Below are 25,713 nucleotides of genomic sequence, written 5' to 3' on the forward strand. Positions count from 1 at the left end.
AGATTTAACATGATACTACATACAACCGATAACAGTAATTAGTCTAGACTTCATTTGCACATCATTAACATATCTATCCATCCTGTCATTTCCATGATTCCATAACTTTTCTTTCTTGTTGTTGCAACTTTATTGCTGAATCCTAATTCATAAAAGCTTCATAACCAGGGTTGAGGGTTCGAAACTGTAGGACATATGACATATGTATCACGGACCTGTGAACTGACCCCTGGCATAACGTAAACCCTGAGGTCGCTATGCCATGATGCAACTAAATCTTCTGCACCACCTATAACTATGTACCTGTGGTTGTTCCATATATTATAGGATAATGCACACACTCCTCTGGGTTTACGTTATGCCAAGTGTCAAGCCAAGATGCCCAAAGGTCAGCTCATAGGTCCATAATACATATGTTAGATGCACAGCCATTTCGAACCCTCAACCCTGGTTATGACGTTTTTGCCAATCAGATGTGCATATACATATAACAATCTTGTAATGTTTGTGCCTCCTCCAGTGACTCAAGAAGTTATTAAATGGCAAGAACTGACCAGCAAGTCCTCAGTCTGGTGGGTAATATCAAATAGTTGGGAAATTCTGAAGGAAGAGAGTCTCTTTATAGAAAATACTTAGAACCATTCTCTGTTTTGTTGACATTTAACACACAAAAAAATCCCAAAATTCCACAGTAAAGTGTTAGAGCCCGACGCTTCGAAGTCTGGAATACCAATAGGCCTGTAAATCAGGCGACAGCAGCATACAATGTCCATTGGCTAGACATGACCTCATCTCTCACAGATTGATCCCTGTACAACTCCTGCAAGTCAATCAGCAGGGATCCAGGCGACCTCTGCTGGAACGCTTAAGAACAACATCAGGATTTTCTTTTTCTTCCATTATTATGTACTTGGATCTAAAGGGTAACATTTCTCCTTGTAGAGTGACAAGCTAGGCCTGGCATGTCAGATTGAAGAGACTTATATGCCCTGCATGCTCCTCTGCGAAATTAAATATGTAAAGTGCCTCTTCAGAGAGGAAGAGGACTTGAACTCTAGCGCCACTTATTGGAAGTAGCAATCCTAAGTCAATATCGATCCTTTAACGAGACTTGCCGTATGACTTCAGATAAAAGCCAAACCCATGCATGGCGTATAGGTCTCTTCACTCTGACATGCCAGGCCTGGCTTGTCACTCTCCACAAAGAAATGTTACCTCTTAGATCCCAGTCTTAAACCTCTCACCTAGCCAAATCAGATCTTATACTTTGCACTGATGAGGGGCAATACACCGAAACACAGAGTATGCAAATTGAGACTGGTTTGGCTCCAATCTGAAGTCATATGGCAAAGCTCGTTGAAGGGTTGACATTGACTTTTAGGAGAATGCTGCTTCCAATAGGTGGCACCAGAGTTCTAGTCCTCTTCTTCTCTGAAGAAGCAATTTCTATGTGTAATTGGATAAAATTCTTTACTTAAAACAGGAAAGCACAGGATGATAATTGGATTTATCTGTTAAGTTTGTCTGTTCTAAACTGAACAGGACAAAACGAAAAACATAAATGGACATGTGAACAGAGCCTAAGTCTTTTAACGATCTGAGTGCCCTGGTTTTGGCATCTCTCTCCCTCTGCTCTCCTCCTTCCTACTTTTAGTGTTAGAGATAACAGCAGGTAGAGGAGGGGATGTACACAAATCTCAATGCCATGGACAGATGTCAAAGTATCTACAGTTTCGGGGAGGGCGTAGAATACAGGCAATAGAAAAGAAGGAAAAACACATGATGAGTAAATAAATGCAGGATAGAAGCTTTGCTGATATATTAAGTCACGAAGACAGCAGCACTCTAGATATGAACAGACCTAATATCCAGCCTATATTACTGAGAGAAATACTGCCACAAGAAAACGTAGATCAAGCTACAAAATCCATATCAGGGATATCGCTGGCTGATATTTAGTGTAATTTTATTAACTAAAGGGTAACCACTGACATACATAAAAGTCATTTATTCCATGTCAAATGGGTCAATAGCCTTTAAATAGCATGCCAGAGGAAAAAGTGCAGTAATAATATGTAGATGCAAATGCTGTATATAATAGCACATTGTTCCAGGAGGGAAACACAAGTGCAGATATCATTGTGTAGCTACTGATATAGGTCACTGCAGATTCATTGTATGAAGTGGTTTTCTTTTATTTGGATATCAGGGTGGTCAGAATGTAGGTCTGGTACACGTGCACTGGATCCACCTCTAACTGCTATTGATTTTACTCATCAGACCCCTAGACTAGCGCTTCTAGTAAGATGGAACTGACATTAAAGCAATGAGAACTTTCATACAAGTGGCTACCTTTGGTGGCTAGGTATTCAACTTGGAATCATGCTTGTCTGGAGAAATAAAGAGTTTACTAACGTCCAATTATTTATAAGTTGGATATTACATGCTTTATAAAAATTCAGCGAAGCGCAGGAAAAGGTTAAAAATTAATAATAAAAAAAAACAACAAAAAAAAACAACAACTCTGCTCCCCTATTCATTAGGCTACCACTACAGTGATCCCGGGTGGTCTTTGTTAACTTCATGCAGTGACCACTGACCTCAGCGATCATGTGCCATACAGGTTGGCATGACCAGTGAAGTAGGATGACGGCATGTGATCGCTACAAGTAAGCAATGCCTAAAAAGGTGAGTACATTTTTGTTTTTAATCCTTTTAATTGAACCTATTTCCTGAGGTGGGCTACATTATTATAAATTCAGAAAACTCCCTTTTAAAGTGAACCTGTTAGCATGTTTTTACATACAGAAGTAGTGGTATAGCTATCTAGGAGCTTATTCTCCTATGATAATGATACCTTTTTGTAGATCTGATGTGCAGGTCATGAGAAATCTAAAGTAGAAGCCGCTAGCGAATTAGACTGGAAGTGCATTGGGGGCATGTCACCCGTTTCTTTCAAGTGCTCTGACACGCCCCCAGTGCACGTCCTGCTTGATTTACATATGGCTTCTATATTAGATTTCTCATAACTGGCACATTGGATCTCTACAAAAAAGGTAGCATTTTTATTGCAGGACATTTACCTCTACAGCTATTCAACGGCTTCCATAAATAAAAGCGTGAGGACAACATTCCTTTAGAACCATGTAGATATCATCTTTACTTGAAATAAATTGAGATATTGTTCATGCCCCCTCATTTTTATAGTCCTAGCAGTTTCTACAGCCATGTACACACATTAGAATCAGTTATATTGGCCTTTTGGGGACTCACAACAGAGTTTACCTCTCTTACAAACTGGAGCTAGCTTCCTTGTAAGATTGTTAACCTTCATGAGCTTTTTTTTTAGATGTAAAACCCAAAGTATCAGGCGAAACCATGAAGAACAAAAAAAATCCATGCTGATGCTGCCTCGTGGGTCAGACACTGGTGTATTAGAGGGGGTCTCCGGTCTACGGCTGTAACTAGACCTCTTGCTTTTGAGAATTTGGCATGAACTTGTTACTAATGTAATAGTGACCTTCCCTGCAGAATGGTGCCAATGGTTTTTATTGGCAAGAACAGCTGATCACTAGAGGTGGCAGCAACCAGACCTTTCAGTAGTAACCCCACTTTATGCAGACCCCTCACTATGGAGTCTATGTCCACCAATGAGACATAATATGGACTTTCTCTTTACCCATCAGCCTTCCTTCACTTGACCATCCTTACCTTCCTGCTGGAGTAGTGGGCATGTTTTCCGAGCTGCTTGTTTAGTGCATCAAGGAACATGGGGTCCGTCACTTTGCCCACATTCATGCAGGCGTCATCCAGCAGCGATATGATTCCCCGATGTTGCTGCTCCACCAAATCCACAATGATTTGGTTGTTAAAATAATCTATCTGTGAGAAGAAAAAGAGGAGAAGTATGAGAAGCCAATCAGTGCAAACCATAGTACAAAAACTGCTCAGGATGAGACGTGTCCTCACTAGTGAATGATGGGGCTACTTACATGCTTCCAGGGAATCCCTTCCCTCTTGTATTCCTCTTGCTCCTGGGTCAGGACGAGCTGGATAAAGAGCTGCTGCAGTTTCTCATTACAATAATTAATGCAGAACTGCTCAAAGCTGAAAGAGAAGGAGAAGTCATCAGACAGTGAAGACATCACAAATATAAGAGGTCACCAAACACAGCTCACATGTTGGAAAAAGTGATTTTCCAAAGGCAAGACACAAATGTATTACTTCCTATTATTATATCCCGTCTGTTGAGACATGAGATATCTCAGGGATGAGCTAAATAGATTTAAAGGAGTTTTCCCACAAACGAAAGTTGATTTTAATCAATAGATCTTGGAATAATAATAACTTCCACAATTGGATGTGTTTAAATAAAATGTCCCTGTGCTGAGATAATCTTATAAATGTGCCCCTGCTGTGTACTGTGTAATGGTTGTGTCTGACCGTACAACGACATGGTCTGATCATACCACAGCTCCTGGGCAGGGGAGGAAGGAAAAGAGTATACAGACATTACAGCTGGGGATCACAGCTGATTCTTTTTGTGAGGTAAGACATTTCACTTCAAAGAAAGAATCAGCTGTGATCCCCTGCTGTAATGTCTGTATACTCTTTTGCATCCTTGTTCGTGAGAAAACCCCTTTAAGAGAAAGGAGTGAAATTTCTGCCTAAAATTCATTTGAATGTTTTTTTCCTGCATAGATGTCCTCACTCCAAGTTGCAGAAGTTTCTACAATACTTCTGTCATGTGAGCATACCCGAATCAACCAAAACATTTCGGTTCCAGCAACCCATTTCTAGGGAAATCTGCGACAATTTATCAACCCATTTATTTCTGTTTTTTGAATCATTGAAACCATTACTATCACTCCATTCATTCTTTATGGCACTAATGGTACTCAACTATACACGGCAGTCCCTTTCTGACCGGACATTTCAGAGCATCGCTCTCAAGATCTGTACTGGTCTCAAGAGTAGGACACCCACCGATCCACAAGACATCACCTATTCATTGGATAGGAGAACGTTTAGTGATAGGAATAACCCTTTAAGTCAGGGGGAAACTCATGCCCGTGGGCCATTTACAGCCCTTGATGATCTTTCATCCGGCCCCCAGGCAGATTCCCGTGGACCACAGTGCTCGGGTCGGCAGCTGTATTTTGACGGCCACGGGCCATTAATTTCTTCTTGCTCTGTGAGTATACGCACGCAATGTTCACTACTGAACGCTGAGGTGCGTACAATGAAAGATTACATCCTAAACACTAGTGCCATCGTCAGGAAGTACTTTGTGGGCAGAGTTAGCTCACGATTTGTACGGCCCCAAAGGATGGTATAAATACCCAAATGGCCCTTGGCAGAAAAGAGATTACCCACCCCTGCTTTAAGTCAATGGTAGACTCATCAGAAGGGTGTGGACCCTTCACACAGTACACAAGTATTAATAATTTTCCCTTTTTGACTTCTGTGCTCCACAGAAATATCCAATCATTAGATTGATTTCTTCACAAACAATATTTGGCATGTCAAGATTATTGAAGTGAAAAGTATCAAGGGATATAGTTACTGATGCCTATTATTTCACTAAAAGAGTAGAGATTGCTTGGACAAATGCATGGGATAAACATATATCTATGTATCGCCATCTTGGGGAAGAGGGACATGTGTGAAGCATATCCCCACTGACAGGTCCTTGCAATATATAGCACTAATTATACTCCTTGTTTTTATTCCACTGACACCTCCTGATGAATCTATTAATGAGCGAAACGCACATTGAGGGTCTTTGTGATCTGTCCGTGCAGCACTCTAATTTTAATATATCATTAGGTGATATTTGATTTGGCATTGATATGCATGTATTTGCTAACCATGAACTGTGGGGTGACTGGTAGATCTATACCTAATTCTGCTGACAATGCCTTTGATAACCAGACAAGTTTTACTTGATCTAGCAGTGCTCATTACACTTTGTATTATATTGCAAGCATTTATTTAACTTATTGTATCCTTTTCAGTATAGTTCTGGTATATTCCATATTTTGTGTACTAATCGCGATACGATACCGCACTTAGTGTATATTAGCATTTTGCACATTTTTTTATTACTTTTCTTCATAATTATTCTCTATTTTTTGGTGTGTGTAATACCAGTGCAGCATGACACGCCTGTCTTTTGCGTTCACCATCTCACCCATATAGGATATACTTCTGTTTTTAGCGATTTTTGTTTATTTGTGGGATACAATTAAGGTTTTTGATTAATAAAACAATACTTTTTTTGTTACAATCTCTGTATGGGTTTTTGGTGTTCTAGTCTTTTTTCACTAGGGTTTTCTATATATCTATATGAAGATAAAAAGCAAAATATATAAGGGTAATCTGGAGACTTTGTGTTCTTTATGTGTCGTCAGTCTTTTGTATTTTTGACTTATGGGGCTAAATTGTTATTAAAGGAACAGACAGTTTTGCATGTGCTTTTCTGTCCCTTTCGGACTACTTTATAAAATCTGAAAATTGGCAGATATCTGCCAAACTTTGGCAGCTACTAGAAAATTAGGTTTTCTAATTTATGACTCGTCGTTGCACTTTGGGTGGTCGCCATCATACCTGTTACTGTCGAAGATCTCAAATCCGTAAATATCCAGCACTCCGATAACTGTGTTTTTGCCATGGAGAGCTGCGTCCTGTTGTTTTACATCAATGACGTCATTAATACGACTCACAATCCAGCAGAACAGACGTTCATAGATGGCCTGTAGATATATATAGCATTTATCAATCACCTCCACAGCGTGGCATCACCCTAGCTGCCAGCCTGTTTGTACCTTGGCGAAGGCATCCCTGCCATAGCTAGCTTCTTTCTCAGTATGCTGCTTGTCGATGATGTCTCTGCCCGTGGCCACAGTCCGGAACAGAAGAGCCTTCTCCAGAAGTTCATATTTGGAGCCAAGTAAGTCAGCCACTACGGACACAACTTTACTATTCTCAATCAGGGGGGTATCTCCATCCAAAATAAACTTGAGGTTCCCCTTATAAAAAGATGACAAATTATAAAATCAGGCAGTGACAGAATGCATTATTATTTTATATACCGTCATGGAAGCCAGATAACAAAAAAATAATAACCATAATTTAAAAAAAAAAACATCTTTGTGATTCCCTGTGACGTTCCATGGGTGGGTATTGACAGATGACAGATGCAGAATGTAGTTAATGACTTAAAGGAATTGTCCAGGTTTGTGATGAATCCTCACAGCTCACGCACTGTGCCCTGACGGGATTCTCCAGTGCCAACTACGAGCGACGCTGTGCACGTCTAGTCAGAATGTGTCCGCAAGTATGCATTTTGCATACTTGTGGTCACATAACCACCCACTCTCGCTGCCAGAAATGGAGAATCCTGATGCGCTGTGAAGACTCATCACAAACCTGGACATCCCCTTTAAGGTCCCATAAACATTAAATGTCTGTCGGTCGAACAATGTTTTGGCCGATCATTTGGCCAACAGCCATGTAGACCGACTCTCCCATAAACAGGAGGGCTCTTCGGCTAAGCGCTCCTGTGTTCTCTATGAGAAATCCCCCACCAAACCCCTCTGTCACAAAGTGATCGGCTGTCCGAAATCAGAAATGTTCAATAGCCATATCACCAGACAATCATTTGGCCGGCTCCCCCATACAATTAAAAGTGTTGGCCGCACCCGTCAATATCGACTAGTGCGGCCGACAATAGTCTAATGTGTATGGAAGGCATTACTGTGTGGGACTGCTGTGCAGAATTCTTTATGTTTAGTACCTGAAAAACTGACAGGTGCCCATTAGGGACCCTGCGGTATAGAAAATCATGCCTCTACATTTCTGTATAAATATTTTAGAGTTGAAATACTGGGGTTTTGTATTCCAAATCCATTCTACAAACGAACACTAAATATTGAAAATGCAGCAAAAAATCCACAGCATTTCTACCCTTCATCTCACTTTATTTTTATGCTATATTTAAAACTAGTAAAGACATAAAATAACATTTTGTGTCTTAGGAGCTCAGTCATGTCTCCCTTCCTTCTAATCACTGTTGTGAGTAGTTGTAAGATAAGTGACTGCAGCAGACGCCTCCCCATACTGCCCCTCTAGATATCTAAGCCCCCCTAAGAGTTTGGTGTTCATCCAGCTTACTCTAAAGAGTAAGCAGGCCAGCATATGGTTAACCTGTGTTCTCTGCATGATTTCTTCAAGGCTCATTGATTTTAGGATCATAACAAAAATTCAGTAAGAGTGAGGACAATTCTATTTCTAGTTTCATTTTAACATTTATTTCCGAAGTTTATTGTTCCTTTAAAAAGGGAAATGATCTGCTGAAAAGTCATATGTACGCTTGATTCGATAATCCTTTGATCTTTAAGCACTATTCACTTCCAAAATTAAAAAGTGTTCATACAGTGCTTAAACCACTTTTGTGCTGCATAGAGATTTCTGACACCACAGTCAATTTCGGTAACAGAAATCTCTGAATATGTCAAAGGAGATACAGTGCTCCATTCATTCTCCAAATCAGCATTGGTTCAAGGTTACAGACTTCACCAATACGATCCTCTTTGATATATCAAAATATATTTTTATCTAAATTTCCCCTTTAAAGGGAATCTGTCCCTAGGTTTTTTGCTAACTAATCTGAGAAGTAGCATAAAGTAGGGGCAGATACTCAGATTCCAGCAATGTGTCACTTACTGGGCTGCTTGCTGTAGTTTTTATAAAATCACTGTTTTATCAGCAGGAGATTATCACAAGAGGACTGCTGACAGGTAGTCCAACTCCGCCCCCGCCACTGATCGGCAGCTTTCTGCCTATGAACAGTGTGCACAAAGCTGCCAATCAGTGGTGCTCAGCAGTCAGGGAACTGGTAGATCTGCGGCTGATAACATTTGGATTTTATAAAAACCACAGCATGCAACCCAGTTGGAATCAGGATCTCTGACCCTACATCATGCTGCTCTTAGATGGGGTAGTAAAAACCTTGATTACAGATTCCCTTTAAGAGGCGAGTTAGAGACCAATCTGATGGTCTGAATTTTCCATGTGAAAACAGGAAGCTGGTAGAGTCCTGCAAAGTGCTTGTTGGGTCTTATAAACCGGTGTGTATGTGTCTTGGCTGTAGTATGGCAGATACATGTTATTGCTGCACTAGAGATGTATATTTACACAGCTGTAGAGGAGTTCTGCCAAGTTTCATAGTCTTCTTCTTCTGGAGGATCAGCAGTAGCAGCTGGTTCTCCACACTGTAACCAAAGCGCTGACACTTTCTTCCTGGATCTCCACCGCATACTCGCACCTACTCACCAGATGTAGAATAGTGGCCAAGACTTTGTAGACAGTCTGGATCTCTTCTGGTTTAAATCCAATCACTCTCATGGCCTCCGACACTTCTTTGAAGTCTCCAGCATCATTGATGGATGACTGGACGAAAAGTGAAGTAAATAGCATTAGTCACTAAAGATGACTGAATCTTTCAGATCTCAGAACACTTTTCAAGCTCTAGAACATATACATAGCCTTAATAATGTCAAAATGAACTCAACATATATGGCTATGTGTAAATGGATGATAGCTGTTTATCACTGCTGTGGTATCACACATTATCTGTAATGATTATTCAGTGCTTTAGGACTTTCTCTCCTAATCTCCATTACTGAGCTGTGACTCCTCTCATCCTGATTTACTACAACGTGGAAGCTGCATTCCCTGCTCCTGGTTTTATACGGGCTATGATAGTCCCTGCTGATTAGCTGTACTATACCATGTAATGTGATAGCTGCAAGGTATTATGGGAAAGTCTGCGTGGCCATGCCTGGGGTCATGTGAGCCTTCTCTGCTCATGCAATCTTCTGCTTTGTGCAAAATAGCGGTGCGTATTTTTTAGTGATTCACGTGAGTCGAATCGAAAATTATGAATACTCTCTAAATCAAGCAAATTTACAACACAAATTCGATTTGTTTCACTCATCTCTATTAGTTATGAATTATATATTTGATTTTATAACATTTATTATAGTAGTAACATAACTATCAAACTTATGGAGAAAATATTAGGAACTGGGTAAACTTTGGGTTCATGTGTTTATCATGTAGCATCTTCAGAACCTGTACTCACCTTCATCTGAACCATGGATCTGGTATACGTGTAAGAGGAGATATCCTTCTGGAGATGGAGGGAACGTAGGGTCTGCTCAGGTGCCCCCAAGATCAACTAGAAAGAAAAAAAATAAATCTTTATCCTGTTCTTTTCCTTCTCCACTTTTAACCTCTTCTTGCCATGGCCCTGATTATTTTTGTGTTTTTCCTTTCTCCCCCCTTCTTCCAAGAGTCATAATAATTTTGCCGCTGACACACCCATATGAGGGCTTGTTTTTTTTCCAGGATGGTTTGTAGTTTTCAATCCCACCATTCATTCTAACGCTAAAATCTACTGAAAAAATATTTAAAGTGTTAAAATGGTAAAAAAAACTACATTTGACAGTGTTCAAAGTGTGTTAAAAAACTAATATTTTAGTTGTAGCAAAATTCTGAAATTTGTAAAATTTAGTTTGTGTTGCTGTTTTCTGAGACTCGATCGATCTAGCTATGTGGGGATTGATTTTTGCATAGGAAGTTGTCATTTTCATTGGTATCATTTTAACATACATACATATTGTTCTGAATGCTTTCACTTGCATTTTTGTTGGGAAGTGATGTGACAAAAACAGCAATTCTGACATCTCAATGTTTTAAATTAACAATCTCCTATGAAGTGCAACCACAAATTTCAGCAACTGCTATATCAACCCATCGGCACCCGATGACTGATGTTAAATGCATGTGCTGGCTGCATAACACAGCCGGCACCTGCCATCTCCTGGGCACACTCCATATATATATGTACACCGGATGAGGGAAAAGGATTAAATGCAGTAACTATGTGCAACCAATCATTGGCAAGTACAATTATTTGTACTCTTTGCTTCTGCTCCCTCTAGGTTCTTGCATAGAAAAGTGACTGCTGATAACTATCATATTTTCTCTATTTAAACTACTAGTCACAAAAAAGAGCCTCCCCTTCTCTTAAAATGGCACTCCAGCAAAACATTTTCTACCAACAATGCAAACTCACAAGCAATATTTTAGTTGCATGATTGGTATTATTCCAGCTCAATTACATTCATACATTTTAAAGCCTTCATTAATGATAGCAATGTCATGTGAACACCAGTCTGAATCAAGACATGCTCTCCTATGTAGTCAGGTCAGTCAGTTTCTGACTTCTTATGAACTAATAGATGACATCATCACCTATTAAATCCCTCCTTGAAGCTCTCAAACACTTCCCTTCCCTACTCAGGCCCACTTCTTTTGTTCCTCTGTATGTCCATGCATAGAATGCTACTGAAGATTTAATTTCTGCCTGATTTAGGAGAGCAGTGATTTAGTAGGTGTGTCCATACAATGATTAGCTGCAGATTTATAAAACTCCCCTCATTCACACTGCCTGCAAGTACAGATTCTCCAGTTTATGGTAAGAGATACAGCTTCAGCCTGTCGTCCTCGTCTCCTGCTTGTAAGAGTTGACAGGGAGAACCCTATCACAAGCAGGAGGCAGTGGAGTCAGGCTAAAGCTGCCTTGCATACAACAGAATGACACTCTGCTAGGTTTAGTTAAAGTGTAGCACAAACTTAACTATTTTTGCTGTCCTTAGATAAGAAATCAGAAGAGCAAGTGCAATGGCACATCAGATAAAACAGGTATACACAAGAAAACCTAACCTGATAAAAAGAGTGAAAATTCCTTTCTCCCAGCTGCTGAACAATCACCCGAGACTGAAAGAAAACACATGTAAATACAAATTAATTGCATTTAAAATATTTCACATTAGCAACAGGGTGTAACTAAATGAGATAACGTATGGTAGATTGGGGTCTTATGTGGTCAACTCACCCATATAGATATGATTATGTATATCCAGAACCCAATGGCAAGGGCTCCCACCCACCAAGGGCTATAATACCAGTCTCTTATTTGGCAGAGAAGTCTATGTAACACAGTATCGACTTGATTTATGAGCAATACCGCTCGTAAATCGACTATATTATTGCAGAAAAGTCTTTAAAGCTGTTCACACCAATTGCTGTACTTACTTTCTCCAACAGGTAGTTACTGATGTGTCCCCCAATAGGATCTCCTTTGAAGTCAAAGTTAATGTCCATGTATTTTCCAAATCGGCTGGAGTTGTCATTGCGGGTAGTTTTAGCATTCCCAAAAGCTTCCAGCACACAATTAGACTTCAGCAACATATTCTTCACCCTGTCAAATTATATAAAATGTGGTGGATGTATATGGTGTCAAAGAAACAATTGACCAACTCAAAGATTTCAGCTAAGCCCTCTAATATTAATGATGTTTAAAATATAAAAAAATAATTATATTTATATACCTCTCCACCTCGGCTCGCTGGCTTGGATTAGTAATGGCGGCTATGTACTGCATTATATATTTACTGGCTTCAGTCTTCCCGGCACCACTTTCTCCTGCAACCAAAAAAAATCAATCATTATATAACTGTAGAAAAATGTAATATAAACTGAAGGTAAGAAAAACTGGAACAAAGAGTCAAAAGACAAGGTATTGAGTAAATGTCTACTTTTTTTTTTACATCACACCATGTTAAGGTCCAACATTCTGTGCTGATTAAAAGGAACCTGTCATATTAAACATATACAGTATTATCTGCAAGCAGAATATTATAGGGCAGCAGGAGCTGATAAGATTGATATAGGCTTGTGTAAAAAAACAGAATAGCTTGTATTCAATTAATTGAAATTCTTTTTACGCTGAGGAGTCCAGTGGGCGGTCCTAATCAATGATTGACAATTATGCTAAATTATGGAACCAAGATGAAGAGTGATCATAGAAAGTATACCTGATATTACTATACACGTGTCTTTACAGCGTCTCTTCATGGCCTTGTAAGCTGCGTCTGCGATGGAGAAGAGATGTGGAGGTCTTTCATACAACTCCCTTCCTTTATACTGTTCTATTGTATCCTTCCCATAGATTGGAAGATTCTTGTAGGGGTTCACAGAGACCACCACCTCCCCAATAAAGGTATAGATACGCCCTTTGTCAAACCTGAATCAAAAGGACAAAAAAAAGAGAATAAATTAAAAGCACAATGCAGCTGGCTCGATACCTCCCTGCAATTTATGCAGCCAGTAAGTTGCCATTTAGCTATATCACCACAAGAGGGAACTGTTCTACCATTTATACTAAAAAATGTATCAAAAATCACAAACTCCAAAGTTGTAACATTGTACAGTGTACTCCTCTACTGCTCAACAGAATGCAACCATTGACTATAATCATGGTTTATAATCCACAATCCAAAGCAATCATCCCAACCCATACAAAAATTGTAATTCACATTCTTTACATTTTTTTTTCTTCCTTGAATTTGTGTTGGACTTTTGAGAAAAAGGCAAGAATAAAATGTTGAATTTAAAGAAAACAAAAAAGAGGCAGAGAGTGATAGAGTAACAAGAGGCTAAGGATTGTAGTAAAACAGAGAAAAATGAAGATTTGTATATACAGATTTCCTGAAACCTCAACCTGCCATGAATCGAAAATAACTAAGGAGTCCCATTCCAGTTTTTAAAGGGAGTCAGCCTACCCCAAAATTGAACTATTCAGATATTCATTGAGGGGATTAAGCCTTCATAAAAATCACACTTGTCCGGTAGATTTTAGTTTTCATGTTATAGTTAAATAGTATTATTAGCAATGTAAATAAGGGGGCTATGGTGCACACTTTGTGTAGCATAGGGGCTCAGTGTACGATCTGCCCACTCAATTACCATCCTCTGCATCTCTTATGGTGCTCATTTTGGACTCTTGCCTGATATAAATCCCCGCCAGCACATACTGACACTGCAGGTGCCATGATCTCAGTGTCAGGAAAGGCATAAGAACGCACCTGAAAACATTGTGTGTAGCGGCCGCGTGCTGCACGCAAAATCACACAGCAATGAGCAGCTGCTATGTAAGGAGATGGACATATTACCCGCGTTTCCCACTTGAAGAACAAGTGTGTTATCGTAATGTGAATTGTGCTATACGTTAGTGCCGGAAATTATGTGTGTTGTTCGACAGTAGGAAAAGTGAGAGTCAGTGTTTGGGACTAGCCCAGAGTGGGAGGGGACAAGCTGAAGGGAGAAAGGCAGTTTCCGGTCAGAAAGGGACCAGTGTGCGTAGAAAGCGGACCTAAGGACTAATGTGAGCAATGCCGCATGAAGTAGGTGTCTCTAACGCGGGAGGTGATACAGTGATCAATTGGAGGTGGTTCCTGGGAGAGGACGCCTAGCAGTACCGCCCAGAGTTTATAACTCATAGAGGTAACAGGCCTAGACGGGACACAGTACTTAAGATGAAGAGAGTGCCCGGGGCAGGAGGTTAAGAGCATCAGAGGCAGAGAAGATAAGTACCGGCCATACTGGCAATGTAGTTCCCTAGAGGGTGAAAAAAGATGCAGAACCGCAGGTTGAGAATAGGACTCTTACAAGCTGGACTGCAGTACTGAGCAAAGCTGTGGTGAAGTAGAGAGGAACAGTGAAGATGGAAGAAAAACCAAGCAAAGAGGAAGGAATTGAAACCGTATATGGAAAATTGTATTATTATTATAGTGCCATTTATTCCATGGCACTTTACATGTGAAAAAGGGGTATACATACAAAAACAATTACAATGATCTTTAACAAAAAGTGACGGCAACTGGTAAAGGAGGAGCGAGAACCCTGCCCGCGAGGGCTCACAATCTACAAAGGATGAGTGAGGATACAGTAGGTGGGGGTAGAGCTAGTCATGCAGCGGTATGGTGGAGCGAGGGTTACTGCAGGTTGTAGGCTTGTCGGAAGAGGTGGGTCTTTAGGTTCCTTTTGAAGGTTTCCACGGTAGGCGAGAGTTTGATATGTTGGGGTAGAGAGTTCCAGAGTAGGGGGATGCGCGGGAGAAATCTTGTATGCGATTGTGGGAAGAGGAGATAAGAGGGGGCTAGTGCAGGAGATCTTGTAAGGATCGGAGGTTGTGTGCAGGTATGTACCGGGAGACTAGGTCACAGATATATGGCGGAGACAGGTTGTGGATGGCTTTGTATGCCGTGGTTAGGGTTTTGAACTGGAGTCTCTGGGCAATGGGGAGCCAGTGAAGGGATTGACAGACAGGAGAGACCAGGGAATAGCGGGGGGACAGGTGGATTAGTCGGGCAGCAAAGTTTAGGATAGATTGGAGGGGTGCGAGAGTGTTGGAAAGGAGGCCACATAGCAGGGAGTTGCAGTAGTCGAGGCGGGAGATGATGAGGGCGTGCACTAGTGTTTTTGCAGATTCGTGGTTGAGGAATGTGTGGATCCGGGAAATATTTTTAAGTTGGAGTCGGCAGGAAATGGAAAGGGCTTGGATAGGTGGTTTGAAGGAGAGATCAGAGTCCACGGCTACCCCAAAGGCAGCAAGCTTGCAGGACTGGGGACAGTGAACAGCCGTTGATAGTTAGGTCAGATGGGGGGATAAATGGGAAAGTGGAAAGATGATGAATTCTGTTTTATCCATGCTAAGTTTTAGAAATCTAGCAGAGAAGAAGGATAAGATAGAGGACAGACATTGTGGGATTTTGGTTAGTAGGGAGGAGATATCAGGTCCAGAGAGGTAGATCTGTGTGTCATTAGCATAGAGGTGATACTGAAAGCCGTGAGACTATGAGGTGTCCCAGACCAAAAGGTGTAGATGGAGAAGAGCAGGGGTCCTAGAACTGAATCTTGGGGGACACCGACAGATAGGGGGCGAGATGAGGAGGTGGTGTGTGAGTGGGAGACACTGAATGTCCTGTTTGTTAGGTATGAAGAGTGTAACATCCCTGGCGGCATGCTTGCATGGCTTACCACCTTCCACCACGCAAGACCGCAATCTTACCTATCAGGCCAGGCTGCACACTTTTCTCCAGTACCTGCTGTTTGTCTCCTGTCTGCTCGCTTAGGGCGGCGGCGCTGTTACTTTCTGATTCTTAAAGCTACAGTATGCGCAGTCCTAATGCGTCCCCAGCCTATTGCTGTGAGTCACTGGATACTTAAACCCCCTCCACCCAGTAGGAGGGGCCTGAGCAACACTTTCCATCTGTTTGTTCCTTGCAACTGAGTTGCCAGGTCCTGTCCTGTATCTAGTCTGTTTCTGCCACCCTGGGGGCTGTATACCCAGGCCTGTTACCTGTACCTGTGACTTCTAGTCAGTTTCTGCCACCCTGGGGGCTGAGTTCCCAGGCTCGTTCATGTATCTTGTTCCTGGTTCAGATCCTGTCTGAACAGTGTCCTAGTCCATTACCCGTTTGTCTCTATGTCTGTACCTTCCCCTTTTCCTGCAGTATCTGAACCTGCACCTAACTCCAACTTGTTGTCTCTGTACTTCTGTTTGTGAGTTTTGTGTCCACTCGCTACTTCACTGCAAGTACCTTGTGAGTATCTGGTTCTGCTCGTTCTGTTTCCCTGCCTCCGTATCTACCTCCTGTGTTCCAGCTATCGTCTTGTGTTTTCCAGTCTGTTCCATGTGAACAGAGCCCTGTCCTGTCTACCGCATCTGTGGGTTTTGCTCTGCTCTGCTTGTTTACCGCATCTGTGGGTTTTGCTCTGCTCGTTTACCGCACCCGCGGTTTTGCTCTGCTCGTTTACCGCACCCGCGGTTTTGCTCTGCTCGTTTACCGCACCCGCGGTTTTGCTCTGCTCTGCTCGTTTACCGCACCCGCGGTTTTGCTCTGCTCTGCTCGTTTACCGCACCCGCGGTTTTGCTCTGCTCTGCTCGTTTACCGCACCCGCGGATTTGCTCTGCTCTGCTCGTTTACCGCACCCGCGGATTTGCTCTGCTCTGCTCGTTTACCGCACCCGCGGATTTGCTCTGCTCTGCTCGTTTACCGCACCCGCGGATTTGCTCTGCTCTGCTCGTTCACCGCACCCGCGGATTTGCTCTGCTCTGCTCGTTCACCGCATCCGCGGATTTGCTCTGCTCTGCTCGTTCACCGCATCTGCGGATTTGCTCTGCTCTGCTCGTTCACCGCATCTGCGGATTTGCTCTGCTCTGCTCGTTCACCGCATCTGCGGATTTGCTCTGCTCTGCTCGTTCACCGCATCTGCGGATTTGCTCTGCTCTGCTCGTTCACCGCATCTGCGGATTTGCTCTGCTCTGCTCGTTCACCGCATCTGCGGATTTGCTCTGCTCTGCTCGTTCACCGCATCTGCGGATTTGCTCTGCTCTGCTCGTTCACAGCATCTGCGGTTTTGCTCTGCTCTGCTTGTTCACAGCATCTGCGGTTTTGCTCTGCTCTGCTTGTTCACAGCATCTGCGGTTTTGCTTTGCTCTGCTTGTTCACCGCACCTGCGGTTTTGCTCTGCTCGTTTACCGCACCTGCGGTTTTGCTCTGCTCGTTTACCGCACCTGCGGTTTTGCTCTGCTCGTTTACCGCACCTGCGGATTTGCTCTGCTCGTTTACCGCACCTGCGGGTTTTGATTTGCTCCTCTCGTCTATCGCACTTTCGGGTTTTGCTTTGCTCTGCTTGTCTACCGCACCTGCGGATTTTGCTCCGCTCTGCTCGTCTACCGCACCTGCGGGTTTTGCTCCGCTCTGCTTGTCTACCGCACCTGCGGCTCCGTTCCTGTATCTCAGTCTGTACTGGTCCCTATCCTGCCTACGTTCCTACCTGCCAGTACCCGCCTCTCTGCATGTTAGCCGTGCCTGCCTGTGCCCACCTGTCTGCATGCCAGCCATGCCTGCCAGTGCCCACCTGTCTGCATACCAGCTGTGCCTGTCAATATCCACCTGTTTGCACACCAGCAGTGCTTGTCAGTACCCACCTGTCTATATGCCAGTCTAACCTGCCTGTTCCTGCATTCCCCAGTGTGGGTCAACAGCTGTGACCGGGGTCTGACCTGGAGTAGCACCTGGTCCCTCTGCTCGGTTCCTCCCTGGGTCACAGAGTCGACAGCTGCCGTGCGACCTCGGTCGGACCGGGTTGATACTTAGTTACGCCCCTCCAGGAACTCCTCGGTTCATAGTCCAGTGGGATCACTAATCAAGCTCATGCCAGTCAGTCCGGGCGCGAGCGTAACAAAGAGATTCAAGATAGGGCCAAGTCTGTGATGCAGAGAGATGACAGAGTCGGTAGTAAGAGAGATTGGTCCACTGTGTCGAAGGTAGATGACAGGTCTAGGAGGAGGAGGACAGTAGTGTCGCTTGGATTTGGTGGTTAGTAGGTCGTTGGTGACTTCAGTCAGGGCAGTTTCAGTAGAATGGTGCAGCCGGAAGCCAGATTGGAGGCGGTCAAAGAGAGAGCAGGAGAGTTGGGAGGACAGTTCAAAGTGGACATGTTGTTACAGTAGTTTAGAGGCATAGGGGAGAAGTGATATAGGGCGCTAGCTTGTCAGAGAGGATGGGTCAAGGGAGGGCTTTTTGAGGATGGGTATAATCGAGGCATGTTTGAAGCATGAGGGGAAGACACCAGTTGTTAGTGACAGGTTGAAGAGGTGGGTAAGGGTTGGGATGAAGATAGTGGTAAGGCTGGGGATTAAGTGGGATGGGATTGGGTCAAGTTCACAGGTGGTGAGGTGTGATTTGGAGAGTAAAGAGGAAAGTTGATCTTCTGTAATGGTAGAGAAGCTGGTTTTGGAGGAGGAGGATTGAGCAGGTGTGAGGAGGGGATGGGGGGACTTTAGGCAAAAGCTTTGTCTGATGGTGTCAATCTTCTGCTTGAAGAATGAGGCAAAGTCTTCGGCTGAGATGAGAGGAGAGGGAGAAGGCGCTGGGGGGCAGAGGAGAGAATTGAAAGTGTTAAATAGCTGTTTACAGTTGCGAGATAGGGAGGACATGAGAGATGAGACGTATGTCTGTTTTGCTGCAGTGAGTGTGGACTTGAAGGTAGTGAGGGACTCTTTGTATGCGATGAATTGCCCATTGGAGTGGGACCTTTTCCATCTACGCTCAGCAACCCTGGAGGCCAGTCACAGTTCTTTGGTTAGGCTGGTGTGTCAGGGTTGCCTGTTGATTGTGTGAGCTTGGGTATGTGTGAGGTGGGCGACCGAATTGAGATTTGCAGCTGTTGTGGTGTTCTATAAAGCGGCAGCAACATCATGTAAGGAACTGATGTCTATAAGAGTGAGGAGAGATTCATTGAGTGAGTGTAAGTCAAGGAGTTTAAGATTTCTGCGAGGGTATGCAAGTTTGTGGAGTGGGGATTGTTGCCCTGGAGAGGAGAGGGTAGAGAATGTAAGTAGGTTGTGGTCAGAAAGAGGGAGGGGTGAGTTAGAGAGGTTAGAAAGGGACAGAGGCGGGTGAAGATGAGGTCCAGAGTGTGGCCATCTTTGTGAGTGGCTGCGGAAGACCATTGGGTAAGGCCGAAGGAGGAAGTGAGGGATAGAAGCTTAGAGGCAGCTGAGAGGGAAGTGTCGATGGGGATGTTGAAGTCACTCATGATGATAGTGGGGATGTCAGTGGAAAGGAAATGAAGTAGCCAGGTGGTGAAGTGGTCTAAGAAGGTGGTGGCTGGTCCTGGGGGACGGTAAATGACAGCCAGTTGGATGTTTTAGGGGGAGTAAATGTGCACTCAGTGCACCTCAAAAGAGGGGAGAGTAACGGAGGGTGACAGTGGGATTTGGGTTAACGAGCAGTTATTTGGCAGGAGAAAACCTACTACTCCACCATGCTTTCCAATGGGGCAGGGGGTGTGGAAAAGGTGGAATCCACCGTACGAAAGTGCAGCTGGAGAGGCCGTGTCAGAGGGGGTGAGCCAGGTTTCGGTGATACTGAGGAAGGAAAGTTTGCTAGCGATGAAAAGATCGTGGATGTAGGAAAGTTTGTTGCAGACGGAGCGCGCATTCCATAAAGCTCCTGTTAGTGGGACTGGGGAACTGGGGGCTGGGTGGATGTGTATGAGGTTAGAAGGGTTGTGAGAGTTTTTGATAGATTGTGGATAGGAGGTGGAAGTGACTGTGGAGATGTGGTGAGGAGGGCCAGGATTTAGGGAGATATCGCCAGCAGTGAGGAAGAGCCGAGAAAGTGTTAGTAGGTGGGAGCAGGATAGGGTGTGAGGTGGCTGTCTGTGCTTAGAGACACAGTACTGAATGTTGAGGAATAGTTCTGAGGAGAAGGTGAGGTGAATGGGGAGGACTGAGGGTGAGATGAAGAGTTCATTGCTAGGCGTAGGCATTAGGGGTGGTTGTAAAAAGTCAAGGATTATGAGGGTAAGAGTGAAAACAAACACAAACATTGTTTACAGCGTCCAAGTATCCAGTTACCTTCAGTTCCCTTCAGGTTCAATTCAGGTATAATTCATATTTCTCACACTTAGGGCAATGCATTGCAGACACTTCTATAGCAGACTCCTTGCTCACAATATATGTGCTACAGAATGCATTCAGGTGTGAACCAGAGGGGAGTGGTCTGTGCTCATCTTGATTAGCTGATTAAGGTTAAAGGCCCCGTCACACTTAGCGACGCTACAGCGATCCCGACAACAATACGACCTGTCAGGGATCGTTGCTGCGTCGCTATGTGGTCGCTGGTGAGCTGTCAAACAGGCAGGCTCACCAACGATCAGGGGAGCAGCGACATCGTGGAAAGAATCTTTCCACGATGTCCTGCTCCTGGTTACAAGCCTGCTGAAGCAGGAGCAGGCTGGTAACCATGATAAACAGTGGGTTACTAGGGGCACACGCGCACCTAGTAACCCGCTGTTTATCATGGTTACCACTCTGCTATGGTGAGTGGGAGGTTACCGCTCACCATAGCAGAGTGGTAACCATGATAAACAGCGGGTTACTAAGTGCGCGTGCGCCCCTAGTAACCCGCTTTTTATCATGGTTACCAGCCTGATTGTTGGTCCCGCTGGTCACACACAGCGATGTGTGCTGACCAGCGGGAGGGCAACGACCAAAAAAAGGTCCAGGACATTCTGCAGCGATCAGCGACCTCACAGCAGGGGCCTGATCGCTGCAAAGTGTCACACATAGCGACATCGCTGGTGAGGTCGCTGTTGCGTCACCAAAACCTTGACTCAGCAGCGATCTCGCTAGCGATCTCGCTATGTGAGACAGGGGCTTAAGCCAGATGCAAGATATTCAAGGGCCAAGTAAACAAGGTCATAAATAAGAGTGGGGGGTAGTAGTAGTAGTAGAAAATGCTCCGTATTGTGAAGGAAACGTTCATAAAGTTGTGTGTCCGCTATCTACAGTATGTTATCCCCCCCAAGTTTATTTTTGACTGGTGGTCTCCCTCACTGAAGTCATCTGCATCTGGTCCTGGAGAACCAAAGTCATCAGTTACATGGGGTCTGCAAGGTCGTAGCACCCGCCCATAGCATAAGACCACACACCCAGCTAGGACCACCACCTTCATGTAACGTGCTGGGGTGTAAGAGATGAGTACCTCACCCACGTCACAGCTACACACAGTATAGGGATATTAGAGCGCACACACACTGACATTGTGCACGTTCTCATCTCCCTCTCATGCCATTATTGGTGGCAATCTCCTGATGTGTAATCCTGTGTGCAGCAAGCAGCCGCTACGTACCGGAGAGGGATGAGGATGCACCTGTACACACTGACACTGACATTATGTGCCCTTGGCCCCTGCAGCGTCAGTATGTATAGAGTTGGGGGATTTAGATCAGGCAGCACACAAAAAAGACAGCTGTCAATCACCATGAGGAAAGGGACAGAGGATAGTAATTGGGAGGATGGAACAGTGCACTGAAGCCCCCTAATTTACATATCTAATAAAAACATTTTTTTTTATATAACATTGTTTATATAACCAAATGTTTGTTTTTAATATAAAAACAAAATTACTAAACTCTACAGAACCAGTATAACTTTTATAGGGGCCAAGTCTCCTATCTTCAATGCCTAGTTCAATTTCAGTTTTGGGGGGTAACAGACTCCATTTAATATAGGGCAAATATTCAAGTTGCGCATGTTATTCTGAAGATTTACTTGTAAGTGTATTTCATCTATTCCCCAGTGAGACAATCACATAAATGGTTTTCTTTCCATTCACTGCAGGCAACAACTGTAAAGGGCCACAGCTGCATCTACCTGCAACAGGTATCCCAATGTATTTTCTCACCATAGTAATAATTACCGGCACCCTGATGATTTAACAATTATATTAAGTCATGAAAAAAATCATATGCATAAATTTCCCAGATTTTTTTTTATCCTCCACGATACTAAAGTGGAGTGTGGGGGCGGTTGGTGAAGGGGATTTATTGTTTTGGAATATCTTGTAATATGTATGAAGTTTCCAAGTTATAGTATTTTCACTGATTCTTTATTGAAGTGTGACCTGATCAGTGAAGCACAACGAGGAGGGTGGTGTTGATGCCTTTCAAAACATTGAGATTAGCACAAATATGGCGTTATGAAATCACCCCTATCCTTCTACCTGACGCCCAAATGACCAGACTGAACCTACCAAATAGGAGATCCAAGAATAGAAGGATAAAGAAGAAGATGGGCAGTGACAAGACAAGATGGAGGAATGCAGACGCTAACCTGATGTTTAGTATTGCTATACCTTCTTACTGGACATATTAAAGTGCAGTTATTGATAATTTGGCCATACAGATAAGCTGGCCATAGCTGTCAGCTGAGCATTAATGTATTTTAAAAAATAGGAACAGAGAAAAAATGGTGGCACTTACCTCGTGGCTAAAAATTTATTACTTTATTACATACTGGGTGGAGGACACAGACAGAAAGAAAAAAAAAGAGCGACGACTGTTTCACGCTGCCAAAAGCTTCATCCATCATCATTCAAGAGCCTGGATGAAGCACTTGGCAGAGTGAAACGCCCGACGCTCTTTTTTCCTGTCTGTCTGTATCCTCTGCCCGGTATGTAATAAAGGAATAATTTTTTAGCCACGGGTGAGTGCCACAGCTTTTTCTCTGTTCCTATTTTTGATAGTGCCTATCTCCTGTTGAGCACCAACATAATTGACTCAGGACTTAAACAATGATATTAATCTTCATATGTTACTTCATTAATTTGATTGCAAATACTAGTACTGCCGACTTACCCTCTTTTCATTTATAAATGCATTTTAAATTTAGCACGAGGAGCAAAGCAACCGCCAAACAGCTCTGGCAGCGGTTTATCTCCGTTGAAAACAAAAAGGATGAGACATTGACATTCCAATTACCTGATCATTCTCTCACCGACATTATCTGTCAAGGGAGAGACGGGAAGTCTCCACTTATGGTCAGCAAGTTGGACCAACTTTCATCTAATATATGTGGGGGCCTTTTCCCAATGTTTATTGTGGTGCATCATGCCCAACACAGCCCTGGGTCATGGATGGTGGGGTGTCCCTCAGTGCCACAGTCAGTTTGAGTATGCAAGGGTAGCAAGGTGATGCACCTTTCTCCTTGGCAGGTGGAAGCATTAATTTAATAGTGTCATTCCCTCTGCAGTTTTAGATGTATAGTATGGGTCAAGATAAGGTCCAGAGTTTGGCCAAGTTTCTGGGGCAACCTAACATACCACTTTTCAATGCCCTTGTATTGGAGAGGCACAGCCAATGCAAATGGAAGGTGTGCGAGTCACCGTGGCCAGAGTGGACTGGGACTATTGCCAAAAATTATTAGACCTGGTCTTACAGCAATAGGCCTGAGGACCAAACAGATGAAACAGTATGAAAAAACACCACACGTACAGTCCAAGATGACAACCCATAATAATGCCATGATTCAGTACAATATAATCTGACTATTACCCCTCCAAAACAGAAAACAGACTGTACGCTGCTTGACTAATGATATCCAGTCAAACACATCATCTCTTCTAAACCAGTCACAAACCAATAAAATGTCTAAAACTGACCATTGCTTTTTCTCGTAGACAGTGAAGAATAATTCTAGACCTTGAGGCGACTCTGGGGTTAAGCAGGGGAAAGCTCTAAACGGATTCGAAATACTGGCTATAAATAGGTCGCGTTTCCTTTCCCAAATTTTATATAATGCCTCTTTATACCTCAATGTCAGCAAAAGCACGAAGTGAAGAAAGAGGGGCCCAGAGCCAGCAGGAGGGGTGGAAGCAAGCAGCAAAGTCAACTAGTAGAACAGTATGGGTTAAAGGGTCAGCCTAACACCTCTGGGATCATCATAACTAGAATACACAAAGCTCTGACTAGACATGAGTACATCCAAAAACATGGGAAAATTCACAATGCTGAGGGTTATATACACTGAAGAACTCTACAACTGTGATTGTAGAGCTCAACTTTTCTCGAAAGTACAAATATTAAGACTGTAAAATCCTAAATGGCAATGATCAGGAAAGTTGACCAGGAACAAAATAGGGCACTTGACAGATTCAGTACAGGGGGTCTGGTTGCATCATGAGACCACCCTGTCTAAGCCTGCATTCCTTGCCACCTTTTGCAGCTAGAATGTGATGGTACCTACAGTTTTAGGCCGCCCATGACACTATGTGGGGTACAAGTCAGAAGGAACCACAGTGCCCCATGGAGTACTGTGGTACCATCATTATAGTCCCATCTGTCAGTGGCATATGCCATTACCTGCCCTGGCTTTAATATCCCAGCAAAATCTTACTCTCTATCTCACTCTATATCTCAGAATACTGAAGAATGTAAAATGCCGTCAACAACAGCTAAAAGTGTGTTTCATTGATTAAAGGGGTTATCACTAGAGGACAACCACTTCTTAACAGCTATAGTTCCTACATAAAAGAAAAAAAACAAACAACATGTACATACTTCTTGGACAGACACTGTTCGGCTGATGTTGATGCTGTGCCTACCAGCACTCACGTGATATTGTGATGTCACTTGACCACTGCAGCCAGTCAGCAGATGCTTCATTGGCTACAGCCTTCACTATTCCATCATAGTGGGACATACAACACGCCAACATCAGAGGAATGAAAATGGTCCCAGAGTTTATTTATTTTGTGTGGGGCACTTTATTAAGGAGGGATTTTGCAGTAGTGGACAAGCACCTTAAGTTATGCAATTTCCTAATATTCTTCTGGTCTGAAAGGTGCCGTGATCTTCTGCTACAACATCTGGTCGTGGGAGACCCTCCCCCAATTTGTGTCTCACAGTGTTTTCTGTGATGGTGCGTCATTACTGCTGTGTGTGAACCAGACCCTTCATTGTCTACACATCTTGGCTACTGAAAAAAAAAATCATTCATCCCACCTAGTCTTCGATCACAGCTGAGATATAGGTGGAGAAGGGGGTCAGGTTTAGCAATTAGTCAGCCAGCCCCCTTCTCATACAGCTCTGGTCATATGCTGATCAGGAAATGCTGTCCTGTATCGGAAACAATCTGGAAGATGACCTGACAGGACTAGAAATTGGAGGCTATACATGAAGAATAAGGGATGATGTATACAGGAAAGCTGCAGAACTTAATCATTTAAGGTCATTTTTAGCTGGAAATCCACCTTAAATGTTAACGATGTAAGTTCTTATGTACCAGTCAATCTGACTGACAATATTGAGCAAAACGTGTTAACCCAAGAATGAAATGTCCAGGTAGAAGTAATGTCTTGTGTAATAAATGAGACGTCGCTATGTTTGGAGACTCTCCCATCCTGTTCTGGGGTGCGGCAGCAGGAGAAGTAGTTCCTTCTAGAT

General features: G+C 43.3%; 1 protein-coding gene across 1 annotated transcript in view; it reads right to left on the reverse strand.

The window, feature by feature from the left end:
* MYO1D (myosin ID) overlaps nt 1-25,713 on the reverse strand; it is a 97,451-nt gene that overhangs the window by 28,618 nt on the left and 43,120 nt on the right. Inside the window, exons 2-11 of the mRNA XM_073683172.1 lie at nt 12,948-13,156; nt 12,462-12,555; nt 12,166-12,331; nt 11,794-11,847; nt 10,148-10,243; nt 9,337-9,453; nt 6,828-7,031; nt 6,610-6,755; nt 3,993-4,107; nt 3,712-3,882 (exon numbers count right to left, since the gene is read on the reverse strand). Coding sequence (XP_073539273.1) covers nt 3,712-3,882; nt 3,993-4,107; nt 6,610-6,755; nt 6,828-7,031; nt 9,337-9,453; nt 10,148-10,243; nt 11,794-11,847; nt 12,166-12,331; nt 12,462-12,555; nt 12,948-13,156 — 1,372 coding nt within the window. The remainder of the gene's footprint in view (nt 1-3,711; nt 3,883-3,992; nt 4,108-6,609; nt 6,756-6,827; nt 7,032-9,336; nt 9,454-10,147; nt 10,244-11,793; nt 11,848-12,165; nt 12,332-12,461; nt 12,556-12,947; nt 13,157-25,713) is intronic.

This window comes from Phyllobates terribilis, unplaced genomic scaffold (assembly GCF_046119375.1).
Source record: "Phyllobates terribilis strain yellow unplaced genomic scaffold, ASM4611937v1 Scaffold_5__5_contigs__length_657084704, whole genome shotgun sequence".
In the NCBI taxonomy this organism is placed as follows: domain Eukaryota; kingdom Metazoa; phylum Chordata; class Amphibia; order Anura; family Dendrobatidae; genus Phyllobates; species Phyllobates terribilis.